Source organism: Coffea eugenioides, chromosome 3 (assembly GCF_003713205.1).
Source record: "Coffea eugenioides isolate CCC68of chromosome 3, Ceug_1.0, whole genome shotgun sequence".
NCBI classification, from domain to species: domain Eukaryota; kingdom Viridiplantae; phylum Streptophyta; class Magnoliopsida; order Gentianales; family Rubiaceae; genus Coffea; species Coffea eugenioides.
In genome coordinates, this window is record NC_040037.1 from 46,996,104 (window position 1) to 47,017,374 (window position 21,271).

A 21,271-nucleotide genomic window follows, 5' to 3' on the forward strand; every position below is an offset into this window, starting at 1 on the left:
TTGGTGGTTTGTCATCAAACCACTTGGCTGCCTCTATATCAATTTCAGTCATTTCTTCCATTCTGCTAATGAATTGGGCTGGTGTTGTTGCTTTGGCAATAGTCCATAATGCTCTCCTCAAACCTTTTCCTTTGAAACTAGCAGTTGAAAAATTATTGTGCAAGTGTTTCACACAAAATCTGTGGGCTGCATTTGGGAAAATCATATCACATGTTTCAATTAGACGTTTTTGTTTGTCACTTATTATTATCCACTCAAAATCCTTTTCAATCTTCAAATCTTCCTTTAATAGTTTGAAGAACCAACACCATGAGTCCTTATTTTCACCCTCTGCTGCAGCATATGCAATTGGAAAAATGCCATTATTGGCATCAACTCCAACAGCTACTAGCAAAAATCCTCCTCCCGATCCTTTCAAAAAAGTGCCATCTACTTCAATAAATTGCCTACATCCAGCTAGGAAACTATGCTTCACTCCAGCAAAATAGAGTACAGCCTCTCAAATCTGCCTTTCCCTATTTTTGAGTCTTTAAAACCATCAACAGTTTTCATTATAATAGTGCTACTAGAGTTGGATCTTAGAATTTCACGCATATAAACTCTTAATTTGCTGTACTGGTCTTTTTCACTGCCCTGAACAATTTTCATTGCTTTTGTCCTTGTCCTATATGTTTGATTTTTTGTAAAGGAGCACCTATTTTCTTTCATTACTATCTTCCTAAAATGCTCCAAATCTAATTTAGAATTACACATAAACTCTTCACAGTACTTTCTAGCTACCCATCCAGAATGCACAAGAGGGTTATCATATGCAAAACCCCATGTGTGATTATTTTCAAATGTTCTTATTTGAATAGTTCCAACCCCACATAACTTTCTAGCATATATAACCCAATTACATTCACTATTTCTGCATCTAGCCCTCACCCTCACTATATCTTGTTTCACAAACTTACAAGGCCTGCCTTGTTTCGCAATATAATTATGCACAGCAGTCTTGAAAAGTTTCAGACTTGTAAAGGACATGTACAGCTCTAATTTTGAATTGTCAATATGCTTAGGATCAAAAGTACGAGACCTCAATTTAGACTCTTCATCATCAGACTCATGGATGCTGCAAAATCAGATACAGAATCAGGGACCTGCTCTGTTTCATTAGAATCAGGAACCTTCTCTGTTTCATTCAAAGGATCAGGAACCACATTTTCTTTCCTATGATTATCTACCCCCAACCATTCAGTATTTTTGTCAACATTATCATGAAATATACCATCATCAGCATCATCACCTATTTCATAATTTGAATCAATAGCTGAAAAAAAAGTCTCATCACTTGCATTGGAATCATTATCACAATTATTAGCAGCACACCTCCTTGACCTTCATCCCTAATATTATGTTACCATCACCATTTTGGGTTCATTTCTGTCTCATCTACCTCATACGGATCATAACCAAGTTGTTGCACTAAAATTTCATGAAACGATATTTCAAGGTATAAGTTAACTTCCTTAGTTGGTCCAACCTCACCCTTAACATAACCATTCAACTCCCTACTGCTGTCTATCCTTCTAAAGGTGTTATTTTCCCAACCATAGTACACCTTATGACCATATACACCAGTACTCTCAGTTAATCTATCCACTTCGAAAACATTTAGACCTATACTCTCAACATAGTAAAAAACACACAAATCTCCACCTTTATAATGGGGATCAGGAGTATATGAAATGAGGCCTCCATGGTGACATCTTAATATAATAAATGTGTTGTCCGTTTCTGGTTAAAGAAAACAATATATATCAGACTTTTCAGGAAAAAAAAGCTTCATCATTTCAGCACAACAAACTGTTGACCCACACAAAAACTACTTAATAAGGACCACTTTAACACTTTTACCATACACATGGCCGGCAAAATAAACCAAGCATTATTGTTTATTAATCATGCTCACCACAAAATTATAGTCAAGCAGCAACTATCATCAGACATAAGGGACCATATTCACACTACTATAATCAAACCAAGACAAATTGTTTAATTTATTTATACCTCATGCAAATGGCCAGATCTGGAAAAAAAATAGTCATAAATTATAGTGGGGAAAAAAAGTACAAACACAAGGGACCACATATCAGGTTTCTTTCTCCAAAAAAACATGTATCTTTATGCAATATAGTTGTTGATTTTGGGTATAAAGACCGTAATTTGGGGGTGGACAAATATGGAGCTCTTTCTTCCACAATGCCATTTTTTTCTTCACCTAAAATGCTCCACGGATGCCGTCTATGCCATCCTTCTTGCTAGCAGATGCACGAAAAGTGCATGAAACGATTGGCCAAACAAAACTTTTAGGGCTGAAGAATGGAGAAGAAAGAAGAGAAGACTGGAGCTTTTTTCCTTTTGCTATTTTCCAAATTTTCGTCCGTTAGAAAAAGTGGCTCCAGTTGGATCTGACCCGATTATGTTGGGTATGAAGTTGGATCTGACGGATCGTGCTTCTCAAGTGCAAAGTTCCATGACAATATTTAATTTTTCCTCTATTTTCCGTCAATTGTCCTTAATTGGCCAAAATTACGGAACTTTGAAGATGAAATGTGTTTGAGGTGAAATAGTGAGGATAAAATTGGTCAGCTACCCAAACTTTAAGGATGAAAAGTGCATTTTTCCCTACTATCATGTAAGCAATAAACATCTTTTGGGATCACTTGCAACTGTTATGTATCCATGAAAGCAACAGATCATATCGTACAAATTTTACTTATTTATACATCTAATGCCATGTCTATAACTATCAATCATAACAATTTTATATAAATCTTATACCCTTTTAATATTTTTGTCAAAAGATCACATCTGTAAACCCAAAATCTGAAACTTTCTTTGCAATTTTTGCTTTGCCAAGCTTCCGGGTCTTTCCTTTTCTTCAATCTGATTGAAAAAATTGAAGAAATTTCTAATGCTTCTTCAACAATTTCATCTTTCTTTTTTTCTTTCACTAAGACTAAAGTTGCGGTTCACTTTTGTGAGACAAAATTGGGAAAGCTGATGAAATTACAGAGAAAAATAGTCCATAGAAGTGGTCTAGTGAAGCGATGAAGAGTGTTGACCAATGCTTTGCTTCGTCCCACATCGAAGCCAACAGTGGAAAGCTTCCTTTGGTGAGCCTATAAATAGAAGAGATTATTGAAGGTTTTATGTGCACCACTCAAGAGAATATTATATAGGCTATTAGTTTCTTGGATCATCTAACCCATTTGTAGTCAAATATTTTAGATTCTCTTATTTTGACTTTAGGAATATTTTCTAAACTTTTTGTAAGTGCCTTTTTGGCTTAGGAACCACTTTCCTGCGGATTTTGTATTTCCTTCTTCATAGTAAAAATTTTACTCCTCTCTCGCCCGTGGATGTAGGTTAAATTGACCGAATCACGTAAATTTTTGGTGTCTCTATTTCTTTATTATGTCTTCGTTATTTGTCTATTTCCTGGGCCAGTCCTAACAAACTGATATCAGAGCCTGAGATTATTCTGAGATGCTCTGTGGTTGCATTATAATCTGATCTTCCACATCAGAAAAAATTTTCTCGGGCTTGTTAATCTAGTGGGATTCGTTGTGGGACCGTGTAGGGTCCGCTTGTGAGATCCGTTCGTGGGACCGAGTGGTGTCCATTTGTGGGACCGAGTAGGGTCTACCTGTGGGACCCATTCTGTGGGGTCAGTAGGATCCACCTGTGGGGCCCGTTCTGTGAAGTCCGTAGACCTGGTGATATAATTACAGATTTTGTGGCAACAATGACAATAACAAAGACAGTTGTCCAGAAATTCGACAGGAATGTCAATTTCGACATGTGACAGCTCCATATGGAGGCCATTTTGATACACGACGGAGTTGATTTGGCAATTCATGGAATTGATACACGACGGATTTCGCCGAAATGGATAAGAAGACTAGATCTAGTATAATCTTAAATCTCTCCGATGAGGTATTGCGTGAGGTAGCAATGAAGACTACAACCAAGGTTATGTGGGACAATTTAAAAGCCTTGTATATCAAGAAGACAGTTGAAAATCAGCTATATTTGAAGCAGAGCCTGTTTATGTTTCGGATGTCTGAAAGTACTTCTATACTCTCCCATCTTGATAATTTGATTCCATTATTATGAATTTGGAGAATATAGATTCGAAAATTGATGATGAAGATCAGGCCCTATTACTTTTGTGTTCCCTTTCCCAGTCTTTTAAACATTTTCGCGATACTATGATTTATGAAAAAGAAACAATTTCATATCGAAAAATTAAATCTGTATTAAAATCTAAAGAGCAGATAGATATGGATATTACTAGGGAAACTAATGTGAGTCAAGCCGATGACTTGTTTGTTCGGGGCAGATTTGAAAAGAGAAATATAGAAAATAGAAGTAGATCCAAATCCAGGCATAAAAATGTGGTGTACAACTATTGTAAAAAGAAGGGTCATGTTATCTCTGATTGCTATAAATTGAAAAATAAAAAAAAGCAAAAGGAGAAAAAGAGTGAGACCACCGAGGCTAGTATTGCAGTTGATGAGGATGATAGAACTATTTTTTGTGCAACGAAAAATAATTTTAGATCTAACAATGAGTGGATTTTAGATTCGGGTTGTTTCATATCATATGTGTCCCAATAGGGACTGATTTTCAACATACGAATCAACTGAAGGTGGAGTTGTCTTAATGGGTAACAACGCTGTTTGTAAAATTGTTGGCAAAGGCACAATCCGGATTAAAATATACGATGGTATTGTGAGGACGCTCACAAATGTTAAACATGTTCCAGATTTAAAGAAAGATCTCATCTCATTGGGCACTCTTGAGTCTATTGTGTGCAGGTTCAGCTGGAGGTGGAATTCGCAAAATCACTCGAGATGCTCTTGTTGTTATGAAGACATACAGATCTAGTACTTTGTATATTTTGCAGGGATCTACTGTTACAGGTGCTGCTGCTGTTTCAACATCAACTTTGTCCGATTCTGATTTCACCAAATTGTGGCACATGAGATTGGGGCACATGAGCGAGAAAGGCTTATCTATTTTATGTAAACGAGGTCTTCTTGGTAATCAAAGTATTGGAAAGATGGGATTCTGTGAACATTGCATTTTTAAAAAGTAGAAGAGAGTTAGCTTCCAGTTGCTGGCAGTTCACAGGACAAAAAGAACTTTGGACTATATTCATTCATACCTCTGGGGGCCTTCTCGTGCTCCTTCTAAAGGAGGTGCCAGGTACATGTTGACTTTCATTGATGATTATTCAAGAAAAGTTTGGGTATATTTTCTTAAGCATAAAAATGATGTTTTCTTAACTTTCAAACAATGGAAAGTTTTGATTGAGAAATAAACAGGAAAACAAATTAAGCGGCTCAGAACAGATAATGGCATGAAATTTTGTAAAAGTAAATTTAATGAATTTTGTAAGAATGAAGGAATTGTTAGACACCACACTGTCAGGATGACGCCTCAACAAAATGGTGCGGCTGAGCGTATGAATAGAACACTTTTGGAGAGAGCACGGTGTATGATCACCAATGCAGGGTTGATAAAAGATTTTTGGACAGAGGCAATTAATATGGCTTGTTATATTGTCAACCGCGCTCCTTCTGCACCTCTAAATTTTAAAATTTCTGAGGAAGTTTGGTCAGGTACTCCTGCTGATTACTCTGATTTAAAAATTTTTGGGTGTCCAGCATACATGCATGTGAATGACGGAAAATTAAAGCCTAGAGCTAAAAAGTGTATTTTTCTTGGGTATGCTTCTGGGGTGAAAGGATACAGATTGTGGTATCCTGATCCCAAATCTCCATAATTTGTGATCAGTAGAGATGTTACTTTTGATGAATTATCTACGTTATCTTCCAAAAGGGAGTTTTCTAGTTCTTGTGGTACAAATGATAGTACACAGAAGCAGGTGGAGCTTGAAATCGGTAGCTGTGGTCTTTCTAGCTCTTCTATTCAGCAAATGCCAATAGATGTACCTGAATCTACTGATGAAAATAATCTAGAAGAGGAGAGATATTCCATAGCTAGTGATAGACCAAGGAGGAATATTCGACCATCACAAAGATATTCAGATTTTGTTGGATATGCTTTCTCAGTTGCAGAAGAAATTGATGCAGTAGATGAACCTTCTACTTATTCAGAAGCAATTTCTTATGATGACTCTGCAAAGTGGTTGATTGTGATGAATGAGGAAATTGAATCTTTTCATCGAAATGAAACTTGAGTTCTTGTGAAGCCGCCTTTAGATAAGAAAATTGTTGGATGCAAATAGGTCTTCAAGAAGAAGGAAGGTATTCCAGGGGTTGAAGATGCAAGGTACAAAGCACGATTGGTTGCAAAGTAGGGGTGACAATTTTCGACACGACCAGAAAACACGACCCGAACCTAACACGAAATTAATGGGTTTGGGTTTAGATTTTGAGGATTCGGGTCAGAATCGAGTCAGACCCGATAAACCCGAAAAAAAAGGTCAAAATCGGGTCAAAATCGGGTTGACCTGTTAATCCGTTTCTAAAATAAAAATTAACAAATAAATATTAAAAAATTATCTAAACACTAAATAGGCTTACACAGTACACATTCACTTGAGTCTTGACTTGGCCGGCCCTAAAATAGTAAATCCTCACCCGAAAGGCCGAATCTTTCTTCCTCGCCTAACCCTAAATCTTTCTTTCCCTTTTCTTCTAAACGGCAAAACCAGAAAGGCGGCTGCCTTGCCCTTCACTTCACCAGTTCACCTCACGGTCCTCATCTGTCAGACGGCGGTTAGAAGCAACTAGCAAGCAACGGATTTTCTTCTCTAAGGTGCAGTTTTACTGCAAGCTTTTTTTCCCCCTAAATCGATTTCTTTCTTGTGGTGTAATATCCCTCTTTGCTTCGGCTTTCTTTTGGTATAACCATGTATGAAGGCGATACGGTAAAACAAAACTTTCTGAATTAAAAAAGGTTGGCAGAGATGTTTCTATTATAAGGTCAAATATTATACAAAAAGGTTGGTTTTCTCTACTAATGTAAATTTTTGTCGGTGGTGAGGTGAAACTTTTAAGAAGGATTTGGTGGTGATGGATCGATTTCTGAATTCTTCCTCCAAATCTGGAGGTTAACAGGGGAACAAACATATTGAAGTATAAATGGCTGATGGGTGTTTTCCCTTCCATTTGAATGTCAGTTTATTCTTATCCTCTAAGCATCCCAACTGGAAGCAATGTCTTGAATTTTCATATTAGTTGTTACGGATTCTCAAGCTATATTGTCGGTTCATTTAGTTCTGTTTCTAAAGTTTCCTATCTTTAGTAAATCCTCAAGCAGTCAAGCTATCTTTAGTAAATCCTCAAGCTATCTTTAGTAAATTCTATCTTTAGTTGTTGCGGATTCTCAATCTATATTGTCGGTTCATTTAGTAAATCCTCACCAGAAGATAGCAATAACATTAGACACCACTACTTCTTGAGTTCATTCTGCACACGACGCTCACTTGCACTTGATTTAGTTTGTTATTGTTTGCCTCGTCCCCCCTCTTGTACTAAGCATTTTTAATATGAAAGCACTATTACTTGTTTAATTACTGAATATTTGTTTCAACCAAAAATCATAGCTACTGAATTGCATAATTCTTGATGATTAGCAGATGGATACAAGTATGACATATCCAAATTCAATCAGTATTGAAGAAGATGGTGATATAGGGAGTAGTGATAGCATCGAGGAAACAGGACACACCAATCATCAATCTCAATGCCCTGACACTAGTGCAATTGGGAAAAAGAAGTTACCTCCAAAAGCTACAATCAATATGCCTGGCAAGAAGAGGAGATTAAGTTCAGAAGTTTGGGATTACTTCGACATTATTCCCAAAAAGGATCCAAATGAAGAGTTGAAGTGCAGATGCAAGAAATGTGGGAATGAATATTCTGCTGAGAGTAAAAGTGGGACAGGTAATTTGCATCGACATGTAAAGAGGTGTTTAAAAATGACAACAAAGGACATTGGACAGTATCTAATCACTTCTGACAAATGTGCTCTTGCCACACGAAAGCACAATTCAGTCAAGATAAATTTAGAGAATTACTTGTGCATGCCATAGTAAGACATGAGCTGCCATTTTCATTTGTGGAGCATGAGGGAATTAAAAATGTCCTTACATATTTGGAGCCTCAAATTAAACATATCACTAGGAACACAACCAAGTCGGATGTTAAAAAATTGCATGCAAAGGAAGTTAATAGACTTGGTAATGAATTGTGGGGATGTCCTAGTCGAATATGTTTAACTTCTGATGCATGGACATCTATTGTTACTGATGGATACTTGAGTTTGACTGCACACTTCATTGATAGCAATTGGCTGCTACAGAAAAAAATTCTGAAATTTTCTTATATGCCTCCTCCCCATAATGGTGTTGCATTAGCTGAAAAAATTTACAGTTTGGCTAGTAGTTGGGGTATTGAAAGGAAGTTGTTTGCCATCACATTAGACAATGCTTCTGCAAATGATTCTTGTGTTGCAATACTTAAGAATCAGCTTAAGTTGAAAAATTCTCTAATTTGTGATGGTATGTTGTTTCATGTGAGATGTTGTGCACATATTCTCAACTTGATTGTGCAAGATGGTTTGAAGGAAATTGATAAATCTGTGGAGTTAATAAGAGAATGTGTCAAGTATGTCAAGGGTTCTCAAACAAGGAAGTTAAGGTTCACCGAATGTGTAACACAGACTTCTCTTGATTCCAAAAAAGCCTTAGTTCAAGATGTTCCTACTCGGTGGAACTCCACATATATAATGCTTTCCAGTGCACTTTATTATCGCCTTGCATTTTGTCACTTACAATTAAGTGATTCAAATTTTCGGTGCTGTCCATCTCTTGAAGAATGGGGAAGAGTTGAAAAAATTTGTAGTTTTCTTCAAGTTTTTTATGAGACAACTAATGCTTTTTCGGGATCCAAGTATCCAACTAGTAACTTGTACTTTCCTCAAGTTTTTAAGATTCAATTGAAGCTGTCTGAGGAGTGCAATAGTTCAAATGATTTTATGAGGAGGATTGCTTCCCAAATGTTTGTGAAGTTTAACAAATATTGGTCTGAGTTCAATCTCTTGTTGGCAATTGCTGTGGTATTTGATCCCCGGTATAAATTTCAGTTTATTGAATTTAGTTATAATAAACTATATGGTCCGGGGTCTAATGAATTAGTTAAGGTCAGGAGTGCACTTTTTGATGTCTATAATGAGTATGTGAAGACTTCCAACATACCCGGTGCATCATCTTCATGCTCTCGAGGCAGCAATGAAGTTTATTCTCCTCATGGAGCCAAGGAACAAGAAGACAGCCAATCATTTGATATTTTAGAGGTATGAAAATTAAACTTTTGTGACTTTATTGCGTTCTAAAATTATGATTATTATGATGATTTTTAACTATTTTATTTTATTATCATATCTAATATATCTCTGTTTGTAACTTATGTAGGAATTTGATCAATTTGACACCTTTGAATTTGCCTGTAGTGCACAAAAAAGTCAATTGGAATTGTATTTAGATGAGCCAAGAGCTAAACGATCCTCACATATTATTGTTCTTGATTATTGGAAAGCACAACAATTTCGATTTCCAGATTTGAGTAAATTGGCAAGGGACATTCTATGTGTTCCAGTATCAACCGTTGCTTCTGAATCTGTATTTAGTCTTGGTGGTAGAATTTTGGATCAATTTCGTAGTTCACTTTCACGCCAAATTGTTGAGGCTTTAGTTTGCACTAAGGACTGGTTATTTGGAGATAAAAGTGAAGGTAAATACAGTTTTTTTTATACATATTTTAGTTTTCTGGTTTTGTTACTCATATTTTTTTTTCATTCTTATAATGTAGGATCTCTAAATATGAATTTGGAGGATTTAACTCAAAATATCATGTCTCTAAATATCAACAAGGATGAGCTTGATGCAACAATAATTGAGGATTCAAATTCCAATGTTGTTAATCTCTAATCCATGATACTTAGTTGCTATGAATGTGCTTGTCGTGATCAAAGCAGTCCGGCTGCAGTTTGAGGTTGCTTGGAGGATGCACAAGTTTGGCATCATTATGAATGCTGCTGTTGTTAATGATGAGGGCCGAAGCATTGGTTGGCCTTGGAGCACCACTTTGTTGTGATTTAATATCATGTGAATCGTAATTTATTGACTCTAAACTGATATTTGGTTGGCAGTACTTTGTTTAATTTGTGTGAAGTTGGAGTTATTAGATTTGGATGGATGATGTATTACATTATTTCTACTCTCATGGTGTCTTATTTTAGTTTGGAATTGATTCTGTTAAAAATCAGTGCCACCGGAGGAGGACACACATGTTTATATGTGCAAGTATTGCCAGTTTGACGAAGGAATCCATAATCCTAAAATGGTGGTTGACCAATTTCTGATTGACATGAGCTGTCCGTTTATTTAATCTGTAACCTTACAGGTCCAGTTGGTCATATGGGCTCTTGGTACAGATATTGATGTCTCTCATTCATTTAGGATGAATTTTGAATCTGGTATGCACCAGCCACCCAGAATTTGCAGAAATAGTTTGATAACAAGCACTAGAAATAAATGGCTTTGATATCAAGCAGTTGAAACTCTCCTGTGTAGTTGTTTTTCGACAGTCTCTCTTAAATGGCTTGCATGACACTTCTGTTAGAGTGTCTTCTATTTGATGAGTTATTGCAGCGTGTGTGAACTGGCTTGGAGCTGCTTAGATTTCGATTGTGCATTTCTTGGTGGTAATTAAATTCGTGTACTATGCATTTTATTTCTCAAGAATGATAATCATATTTTTAATAGAATTAAATCAAGAAATTAAAATTGAATTTCGGGTCATTTCGGGTTGACTAGCCTACCCGTCAACCTGAAATTTTCGGGTTCGGGCCAGGTGTCCTAACTTGTTTCCGGTTGGTGGGTCAAGTTCGGGTCAGCGGGTTTTCTGTTATATCCGGGTCTCAACCCGACCCACGCAATCCGATTTGGACCCGATTGCCACCCCCATTGCAAAGGGCTATAGTCAGGTACAAGATGTTGATTTTAATGATGTGTTTTCACCTATTGTTAAATATAACTCTATTCGTGTTTTGCTTGCTTTAGTTGCCATGTATGATTTGGAATTGGAACAGCTCGATGTTAAGACAGCTTTCTTACATGGTGAACTTGAAGAACAAATTTTTATGAAGCAACCCTAGGGATTTGAAGTTAAAGGTAAGGAAGATCATGCATGTTTGTTGAAGAAATCCTTATATGGATTGAAGCAGTTTCCAAGACAGTGGTATAAGAGGTTTGATTCCTTTATGTTGGGTCATGATTATTTGAGTAGCATGTATGATAGTTATGTTTAATTTCGGAAGTTAGATGATGATTCTTTTATCTATTTGTTGCTGTATGTTGATGACATGCTCATTGCTGCCAAGAATTTATCAAAAATTCACAATTTGAAATTACAACTAGGAAGTGAATTTGATATGAAAGATTTGGGAGCAGCTAAGAAAATTCTTGGCATAGATATTAAGCAAGATCGAGGAGCAGGGAAGTTCTTGACCTAAGAAAATTACTTGAAGAAAGTCCTGGAGCGTTTTGGCCTGAAAGATGCAAAACTTGTAAGCACTCCTCTTGCTAACCATTTTCGGTTATCTGCTGCTCAGTCACCATAGTCAGATGAAGAAGAAGAATATATGGTACGAGTTCCTTACTCCAATGCAGTCGGTAGTATTATGTATGCAATAGTTTGTAGTCGTCCGGATATTTCACATGCAATCAATGTTGTTAGTAGATATATGTCTTATCCAGGTAAAGAACATTGGCAGGCTGTGAAGTGGATTTTCAGATACTTGCAAGGGACTTCAAACGCTTGTTTGGAGTTTGAAAAAAATAACACCACTCTGGTTGGTTTTGTAGATTCAGATTACGCCGGGGATCTTGACAGAAGAAGATCACTTTCAGGCTACGTATTCTACATTGGGGGTTGTGCAGTCAGTTGGAAAGCTACTTTACAACACATTGTGGCTCTATCTACTACGGAGGCAGAATACATGGCAGTGACCGAGGCAATCAAAGAAGCCTTGTGGTTGAAGGGATTATTTGGCGAGTTTAATCTACATCAGGGTGTTACGGTTATTTACTATGATAGTCAAAGTGCTATACATTTGATTAAAGACCAGATGTATCATGAGAGAACAAAGCACATTAAGATAAAATATCACCCGGGATATCATTGGTGAAGGAAAAGTTCTTGTTGCGAAAGATCAATACCAAGGAGAATCCTACTGACATGTTTACGAAGTCTCTTCCAATTTACAAGTTCAAGCAGTGCTTAGACTTGGTTGGTGTTCGTTGTTCGTGATATGGCCCGTTAGGGCTTATATGAAGAAGGCAGAGCAAGTTTATAATCTCTCGATGTTGGGGACTCATTAAGGTGGAGATTTGTTAACCAATACTTTGCTTCGTGCCACATCGAAGCCAACAGTGGAAAGCTTCCTTTGGTAAGCCTATAAATATAAGAGATTATTGAAGGTTTTATGTGCACCACTCAAGAGAGTATTATATAGGATATTAGTTTTTTGGGTCATCTAACCCATTTGTAGTCATATATTTTAGACTCTCTTATTTTGAGTTTAGGAATATTTCCTAAAACCTTTTATAAGTGCCTTTTTGGCCTAGGAACCACTTTCCTACGGCTTTTGTATTTCCTTCTTCATAGTAGAAATTTTGCTCCTCCCTCGCACATGGACGTAGGTTAAATTGACCGAACCACGTAAATTTTTGGTGTCTCTATTTCTTTATTATGTCTTCGTTATTTGTCTATTTTCTGGGCCAGTCCTAACAAAGAGGCCATAATGATTTCTCATGAAAATGAAAGGAAATCAAAAGGTAATAGGGTTTTTAAGAAGCCTCCAAGCTATTCCAAGGTATTCATGAAGGCATTTTAGGGACAAAAAATTACCATGGGTTGAAAGTGTGCTTTCATAAATATTGGCCAGCTGCAATTAGTTTCACTCTACGGGAATTGTTTCAATTGTAATGATGTGCTAGAAATTGTAAGTTCAAGTTAGTTAAAGTGTAAAATTCAGAGTTTAGTGAGCAAAGTTCAATTGGATGATAGTTTGGGGGGTAAAAACTGAAATTGACCCTTTTAAAAATGTTCTGCGTATCAAATAGAGAAGGTTACCTCGTTCGTGGATCTAGGGGACTGGATTCCTGTTGTCGAATCATGAAGTGTAGTTGGATTCATAAGGTTTATTCCCTCTCTGCTAGGTTGAATGAGATTTCCATGGTCCAGCGATTGGGACAGAATGAGATTTCCTTGCTCCAGCGGTTGGGATGGCCTCTAACTCTGTGAACATTGATTTAGAAAAGAATTTATTTAACTTCTGCATTAGGAATTTAACATATTGTTCCAAGATGGATCGGAATATTAAGTTAAACGTCTTATTCTAAAGGAACGAATTATTTAAAGAAATATTTGAGGCGGGATTTAACTATAAATGACAAATGTTAAAAAATAAAAGAACTAATTGCACTTTGCACACCAAAATTTGTGTCCGACTCTCAATTTGCGCCACAAACTTAAATTTGGATAAGTTGCATTCTAAACTCTTAGAATTTTCTCATTTGATTCCGACAGAAGTGAGAAGTGTGCACACAATGCACAAATGTAGCAACTGCACATAAGTGATAAGTGACTAATTTCACTGTCCACCCTTTAACTTGTGTTTGATTCTCACTCTGCACCTTAAAATTTAATTTTAAACCCACTGCATTCTAAATTGTCATATTTGTCCTATTTGAGTCAATACCATAAGCAAAACAGCATGTGTAAAGAGATCTCAGTATTCCATTTTTTTAAAGAAATCTTCCTGTTCTCCATTCTTCACTTTTGTTAAAATAATCAACAAAATATGAATACAAGTGGAACATTAACAACAATAGTAAACACATTATAGTTCTTGAACCAGAAATTCTTGTTTTTCAATTGTAATTTATTTATTTCATCTTTCTTGCCCATGAAGTTCAACAACCCTAGGACTAGCTCCTTATATTTAGGTAACACAAGGTCAATCTATTGGAAAATTTTGAAATTTCTATGTTGCAACAAAAATAAATCATCTATGGCATATATAATGGGAGACCATTGAAATTGGTGTAAACTTTATTTTGTCACTGTTTAGACATTCAACTTTACCCTCACAATCACTTGATTAATTTCTGATACATGGTCACATGTTGCCTGTATTCTCATCCAAGATAACCATAACTAACTTTCATCCATAACCACCCACAAACATTGTAACCACCAAATTCATTAGAAAAACTTTTAAAAGATAAAAAATTTTTATTCATTTATGAAAATTTTTTATTGATTTCTTTCATATAAAAGGTGATTTTTCTTAAATTGTACACACACATCGAGTGTGCCCTTTTCACTAGTGTCTTATAATGAGCATTAGTGCAGTAGGAATTAGTTGTGCCAATCCTTCCAATACAAAGTACTAGTTCATTTCACCAATCTAGTGTTAGGTACAAGTCAAAGATCCAGACTTAAGCATGGAAATGTTTTTCCTTGAAAGGTTGTTAGTTGAAACCTAGGATTTTCCATTTTTTTTTGTCCTTGACTCTCTTTTACTTTATTGGGTTCTTCTTTTTGACCCTAGGACACTATAAATGGATTAATTTGTTGATAATTATAAGGAAATTTTCCTTCTCTATTTTTTTTCATTTTACTGCTACGCAATTGCTACACTTATGCATTGTGTGCATTATCCTTACTTTAGTTAGTTATGATGCTAACAACTAGACTCCCATGGAATGAATTTTAAAGCTAGATACAATCTCTCAAATTAAAGTTTGGAATATGAAGTACAAAACAAATACAAGTTAAAGGGTGTAAAGTGAAATTCATTTTTCAACTTATATGTAATCCCTACATTAGTGTATTCTACGTATGCTTCTTACTTCCCTAATGTGTAATCCCTACATTAGTGTATCCTGTGTACGCTTCTCACTAGCGTAATCACTACACTAGTGCATTCTATGCACACATCTTACTTGCGTTAGTTCTGTTTACGATATTAACAATATGAGTCAAATGGGCGGATCTACGGACTTGGGGCATAATGTGCCAAAATTTATGGTGAAAAGTGAGAATTGACAACAAATTAGGGAATACAAGGCGGTATTAGTCCAATATATATAAAAGCAAATAAAATAAATTGACAATATGTCACAGTAAGTAATTTTGCCCCTTTTGGTTCTATGGAAAATGCACCATAGAGTATAGATCAGATAGGGAACGTTACCCCTTTGCTGGATCTCAGCGACTGGACTCATATTGTCGGATCTTGAACGGGGTTTTCAGGAACACTTCAGAAGCTTTATTCCCTCTCCGTTCTGTTGAACGAGATTTCCTTGGTCCTGTGACTGGGACGAAAATTGTCGAATTAAAATTAACTTAGTATTTACATTCTTGAATTCACCAACCTCTGTTCTTATTTGATCTTCAATTTCTTCACCGCTTCCAACAGTGATGACTATGGTCATCTCCTCGAGCTTACTAAGCTGATCAGTAGCTCCGGGGGGAAATATTACCCTTCTCCCTGTTGTGGGATAATTTGGGCGCCGAACAATACGTTCCCACAATCTTGGCTCCGGATTAGGATTGCACGTTCCCGAGGCAAATGAAAACCTTAAGCACCTTAGGCCAACCAAGCTGCAGACTTCTTTCTGTAAACAATAGATTGAGGTGTCTCGAATATCAAGAACTTCGAGCTCCTTGAGTTCGACTATTTTACGTGGGAGCTCAGTTAAGTCACAACAATTGTTGAGGTATAAACTCCGGAGTGATGTCAAGTTGGAGATAGAAGGTGGCAACAATTTTATTCCTGTGCTGTGCAGGTCCAAAACTCGAAGTTTCTTCATACTCGTGAAGAACGGTTCCTCAATGATTCTCAATTCTGGGTTAAGTTGCAGAAATAGTGTCGATATGCCCCCACATTTTAGGATCACTGGTAATTCATCTAATTGGCTTCGCATCAAAGACACCCTTCTAGCCATCTCCCATTCTTCGTCTTTTAGGTGTCCGTCTATTTCTGGACCTGACCTGACAAAAGATGTTGCAATTTTCTCCCCAGGGAAAGGTGTTTCAAGTGCAACTCTCCTATAGTTTATTGGCATCTTGACATGGTGTTCGGAACACCTCTCTAGGAGATAAAGCTCTGTCAGCTGGTTGAGTACACACGCTCCTTCTCTTCTTGCGTAAGAGAATGTAGGAATAGGACACCTTAGGAATTCTTCAGCTTTCCAACATTCGACCAAAATATCTATGGGAATTGTGAACTCTTTTGGAAACAATGCTGCATAAAGTATGCACTTTTGATCATTCTCTTTCAATTTACTATAAGCTGTATCAAAAGCCGATTTTACTCCTGCCAAGCCCACAAGATTATTGTCCCAAATATCCGCTTTCAATCTTTGCTTCACACCGTCCCAGTATTGTACTCGTTTATTAGTTTTCAGCTGTCCTGCTGTAGATGCGATCACACCTGGAAGCCCACCAAGCTCCTTAAGAATCAAGTCACCTAGATCTCTGTTTTCTTTACAAAATGTTTCGTCAGCAATGATCTTATCAAACAATTTCCTCGAGTCTTCAGGTGGTAGCTTCTCTAAATGGATTTCTTTATGAAATTTAAAATTCCTCAGGAGATGTGGATCCTTAGCTTCAATGATGACTTTCCCAAGCTCATGCTCTTCAGAGATTCCAATGTCCTCAAGTTCGATTGATGAAGAGAACCCGTCAAAAAGCAGCAAATATGATTTCTCACGTAGTGCTCTAGATATTACTTCTTTTTTCCCACTTGTACCCTTCTGCCCAGATAAGTTCAGACGGTCAAGAATTTTCTCTTGCACATTATTGACGATGTCATCTGGCTTTGGCAGATCAGTCGGAAAGGTCACCCAAATGACATAGTCAAATTCCAGGCCGGGAAGACGTCGAACCAACAAGTTATTCAAGCTTTTCAAAATATTTGTTTTCCCAACTTGTGGTGCTCCATGGATGGCAATCCTCCTACAGCCTGCCACATATAAACAGAGCTGCAGTTCAACAAGGAGCTCATGATGCGAAGGCATATCAGTTAGTTCTTTAGCCCCCTGTCTTACAACGATTTGCGGATTTATCGGACTGGTTACGTGCTCAAGTGTTATCTTATTTTCGAGATTAGAGACTTCAGTCGTAAACTTGACAACGTCTTTATCCAGCCTTGCAAGCTTGTAGAATGTTGGGGTACAAAATTTGTTCTTCCAACCTTTGGAAGCAGCTAACAATTCATGGGCCGGGATTTGGTTTCCAGCTTCTCCCATTGCATCTGATTCAAGTCCAACTATCTTTTTGTATTTCTTGACGAAGTTCTCTTGGTAATCTATCCATACCTGACACAAGTCATCATAACGAGCTGTATAATTATCGTTTATCCATATGGTCGCTGATTGACGATTTATATCATCATTTACGACATTCCAATGCGTAAGGAGACTGTTCACTTGACGTTTTAGACTGTCAAAATTTCGGGGTAAATCTATGACATGCCTTCTCCTGTGCTTTATGTACAGAAAGCAGCCTTTAGCATCCTCGTGTGCAGCTGTAACGGCTTGCCCAACTGGTAGCGGAACTGGCATCCTGCAAACTGCAACATTTTCTTGATAAATCCAACGTTGAAACTCCGCGACTGGCTTGCAGATTTTCTTCATACAAATCTATTCAATGATTGCAAACACCATGCTACGCGCGGGTATGCATGTTGCTCTCATGTATGTAGAACATATTTTGGTGTTGTAGATTGTTTGAATTTTTGTTTTGCTAGGTACTTATTTAAGTAGTTATTCCTAAATCCTAATGTTACATTGCTTATCTAATTTTATTCGACAATACAGCATTAAATTATTAACAAATCTAATGTTGTGTGGAAATCTGAAAGTTTACGTATACCTAAACAACTTTGGGGGGGGGGGGGGGGATTTTTTTTTCCTTTAAATCATTGTCTTATTCTTTTAAATTAAATTATGTTTCACAGGATAGGATTTTTTTTTCTTTAAATAACTTTAAGATAGGATGTTTTTCATCAATGAATTTTGAAAATCTAGCAACTCAAATGTGGATTTTAGACCTGTCAGAATGTATTGAATTATCTAACTTAATAGTCAAGTGACAATTTAACCCATTAATTCTTTTCAATTAAGTTACATGTCCTTACCTAGAAATCTACTTCCACAGATAGAGAATTTACACACATACATATAAGGTTACACATTGATTTTGCTAACAAATATATTTTTATGAACATAAACACGTTCCCTGACCTTTGCCCTGGCATTCATGTTGCTTTTCCACTTTTATTTTTTTTTTGTTTAGAAGAGAAATATTTGTTGTCATTCTTTTATGGATAAACTACACTTTACCCCCCCTATAATTTGGTATTTTACCATATAACCTCCAATTGTTTAAAATCTTATAGATAACATTCTCATGGTTTGATTTAAACTGTCACCGTTAATTTTTTTATGTGATAAAGTTAAACTAATAAATAGACAAATCTACCATTTCATTACTTTTAAACCATAGGGGTTTATGTGATAAAGTACCAAACCACAAGAGAGTAATTTACCCTTCTTTTATCTTATGCTTTTGAATTAGTTACTTGTACATTGCCTCCTTGAGTCCATTTTAGTTGCACTTAGCCTCTAACCAATTTAACAGGCATTTTAACTGGTTAAAAGGTTTCTGTGAATACATATATAAAGAACGAAAATGACAGACACTGCCTAGACATTGGATTTGTGAAATAAAATTGTTCTCGTATTTCATTTCTAATGTCTTTATATAACTCTAATTTTTTTGTGAAATAAAATTATTCTCGTATTTCATTTCTAATGTCTTTATAAAATCCTCTGAATTTTTTTTAGCTCAAATCCATTAAAATATTGCAAAGATCATCCTAGTTTCTTTAATCAAACTATACATCAACAATGTTGGTTTCTAGATGGAAGTACAAACAAAAGGAAAGAAATGCCCCCAAAACACAACTTAATTGATAGGGATATTAGATAAGTGGTCATGAAATTCCTAATTCGATTCTCAACTCCACTTCTTTTCCTTTTTCATTTTGTAGACCCTTTAATTATGAAAAATTAAAGAAAAAGAAAAAAAAATGGGACAGTCTCCAGTCCGTGTGCACCCATGCTCCCTTTCCTATCCCCACCCATTCCAGCTCTCAATATTAGTGGCTCTTTGCTCCCCTATTCGACTTATCTTAAAGTCTAAAATACTTGCTAAACTTTCGCTTTGACTATTGGTAAATCTGTCTCTAGTTTTCAGAGTAGGTGTAACTAAATAAAGGAACAAAAGAATTGAAGAACCGTTAGAAGCCATCATCATCAAGTCTCGACTTATTCTTCGTCGGGATCCTCGCAATAGTTGATTTCTAAGAATCAAAAAGAAGTCAATCTCACAACAAAAGAAAGGCAACCTCTATATACGTGCACAACTTATATTTTGATCTTTCCTCTCTATTTCCACTTTACACCTTATAATCTCCTACGTACTAGTTTGGCTAGTCTTTCAACACCTTTGCTTTAATGAGCAACCAAATTTTCGACTCAAAAACAATTGAATAGATGGAGAAACTTTTGTTCACCGTTGAGAAAGAGATTGCAATGTAGTGGTTTGTAAATTCTGGATGGAAGGAGTTAGGGCAAATTAAGGTCTCATCCTTACAAAAAGGGGTGTATGTTTACAGATTTGCTGATGCAGAGTCAAGAGTAAAAGTGCTGGATCAGTCTTCATGGCCCATGGCTAGCAAAATGTTGCTCCCAAGGCCATGGAGTCCTGATCTTGATTTTCACAAAGAAGAGTTGAATGCTACTCTAGTTTGGGTGCAATTCCCAAGAATGAAGCTCCAATACTATACTGAAGCTGGCCTGAGTGAACTTGCAAGTTTTATTCGTGTACCTTCTCGGATGAATTGCGTGCAGGGATGTGACAGTAATTTCATTTAAAAATGGTACAATTTTAGAGTAATCAATACTATATACATGACTACTCCTACTTTTCCTAAAATTTCCAAACTCCCTTAAGGAGTAAAACATATTTATCAAAATAATCCTACATATGATTCCAAAAACATTTTAATGCTTAAGATTTTCAGCTGGACTAGACTTTGAAGATTCAAATAGATATGATGCCTTTCATCATACATTGATAAGCAAACTGCTGCCCAGGATCATGTTGCTTATGCTAGAATTTGTGTTGAGTTAAGGATTGACGCCCCTAGGACTTCAAAAAATTCTTATTACAAGGATTAAATTACTTATTAGCCCCTGCAATTTTACATAATGCCAAATAACCCCCATAAAATTTTAAAATAACTACATAACCCCCCTTTGATTTTGTGTAAAGTGGAAAATGAAGGGAATGCACAATCAATTATAGTGTTTATATCAATTTCAAAGTCAGTGTGATATATTCTTAATATTCATATGACTCCCTTATGGTTTGTATAATATTCACTTTACTTCTGTGATTTTTGCATTTATTTATAATCTCCCTATATTTTTATAAAGATGGTTAAGCCATTGATTGATTTAGCATTTAAGTAAAAGAACTATTGGTATTTCAACTAATGACATTAAACAGGCTATTTTCCATCAAATTTCCACTTTACAAAAAATTATAGGGGGAGAAATGGATATTTTGAAATGTTAGGGGATCACATGGCAATAGATTAAAACCACAGGGGGTTATACATAATTTAACCTTATTACAATGAATTTGGGGAATTAGAGTACCAACCAATAGGGTATGAATGGATTCCAGTCGGGTGTTCTCACCGCCAGAAATTTGGACATAATGTGAAAATGTGTCCATTGGTGGCTAAAACTACCAAAAGGGTATCAAAGGAATCAAAAGGTGATATTTCCAAATCAGTTGGGAAAGTGCATGAAGAAAAAGCAGAGAAATTGGTTGTCTTGGAAGAGGATAATGTAGTGGCTCCTAGATATACTAAGGTGGATGAATGCTCAAATAAGGCTACAGGTCGAGTGACTCAACTGGGGTCTAACTCTGCTCAAACAGGTACAATCTCAGTTTCTACAGAAGCTGGACCTATTTTAGTTGGGAATGGCAGCTCAGGTGGTGTGAGGCTGAATCTTGAATTGGGAAAAAACCTGTAG

The 21,271-nt window shown here is 36.3% G+C and overlaps 3 protein-coding genes across 3 annotated transcripts; 2 read left to right on the top strand and 1 right to left on the bottom strand.

Annotated features, from left to right (window-relative positions):
- The first annotated feature begins 7,660 nt into the window (after positions 1-7,660).
- Positions 7,661-10,012, top strand: LOC113766776 (zinc finger BED domain-containing protein RICESLEEPER 2-like). Its single transcript, XM_027310931.1, has 4 exons — positions 7,661-7,967; positions 8,069-9,378; positions 9,497-9,815; positions 9,894-10,012. The coding sequence occupies exons 1-4, from the start codon at positions 7,661-7,663 to the stop codon at positions 10,010-10,012; spliced, it is 2,055 nt and encodes a 684-aa protein (XP_027166732.1).
- A 5,391-nt stretch (positions 10,013-15,403) lies between these two features.
- Positions 15,404-17,722, bottom strand: LOC113766777 (probable disease resistance protein At1g61300). The gene has a single exon (XM_027310932.1). The coding sequence runs from the start codon at positions 17,720-17,722 to the stop codon at positions 15,404-15,406; it is 2,319 nt and encodes a 772-aa protein (XP_027166733.1).
- A 1,995-nt stretch (positions 17,723-19,717) lies between these two features.
- On the top strand, positions 19,718-21,271 carry LOC113766779. The gene is made up of 3 exons (XM_027310933.1): positions 19,718-19,758; positions 19,840-20,084; positions 20,883-21,271. The coding sequence occupies exons 1-3, from the start codon at positions 19,718-19,720 to the stop codon at positions 21,269-21,271; spliced, it is 675 nt and encodes a 224-aa protein (XP_027166734.1).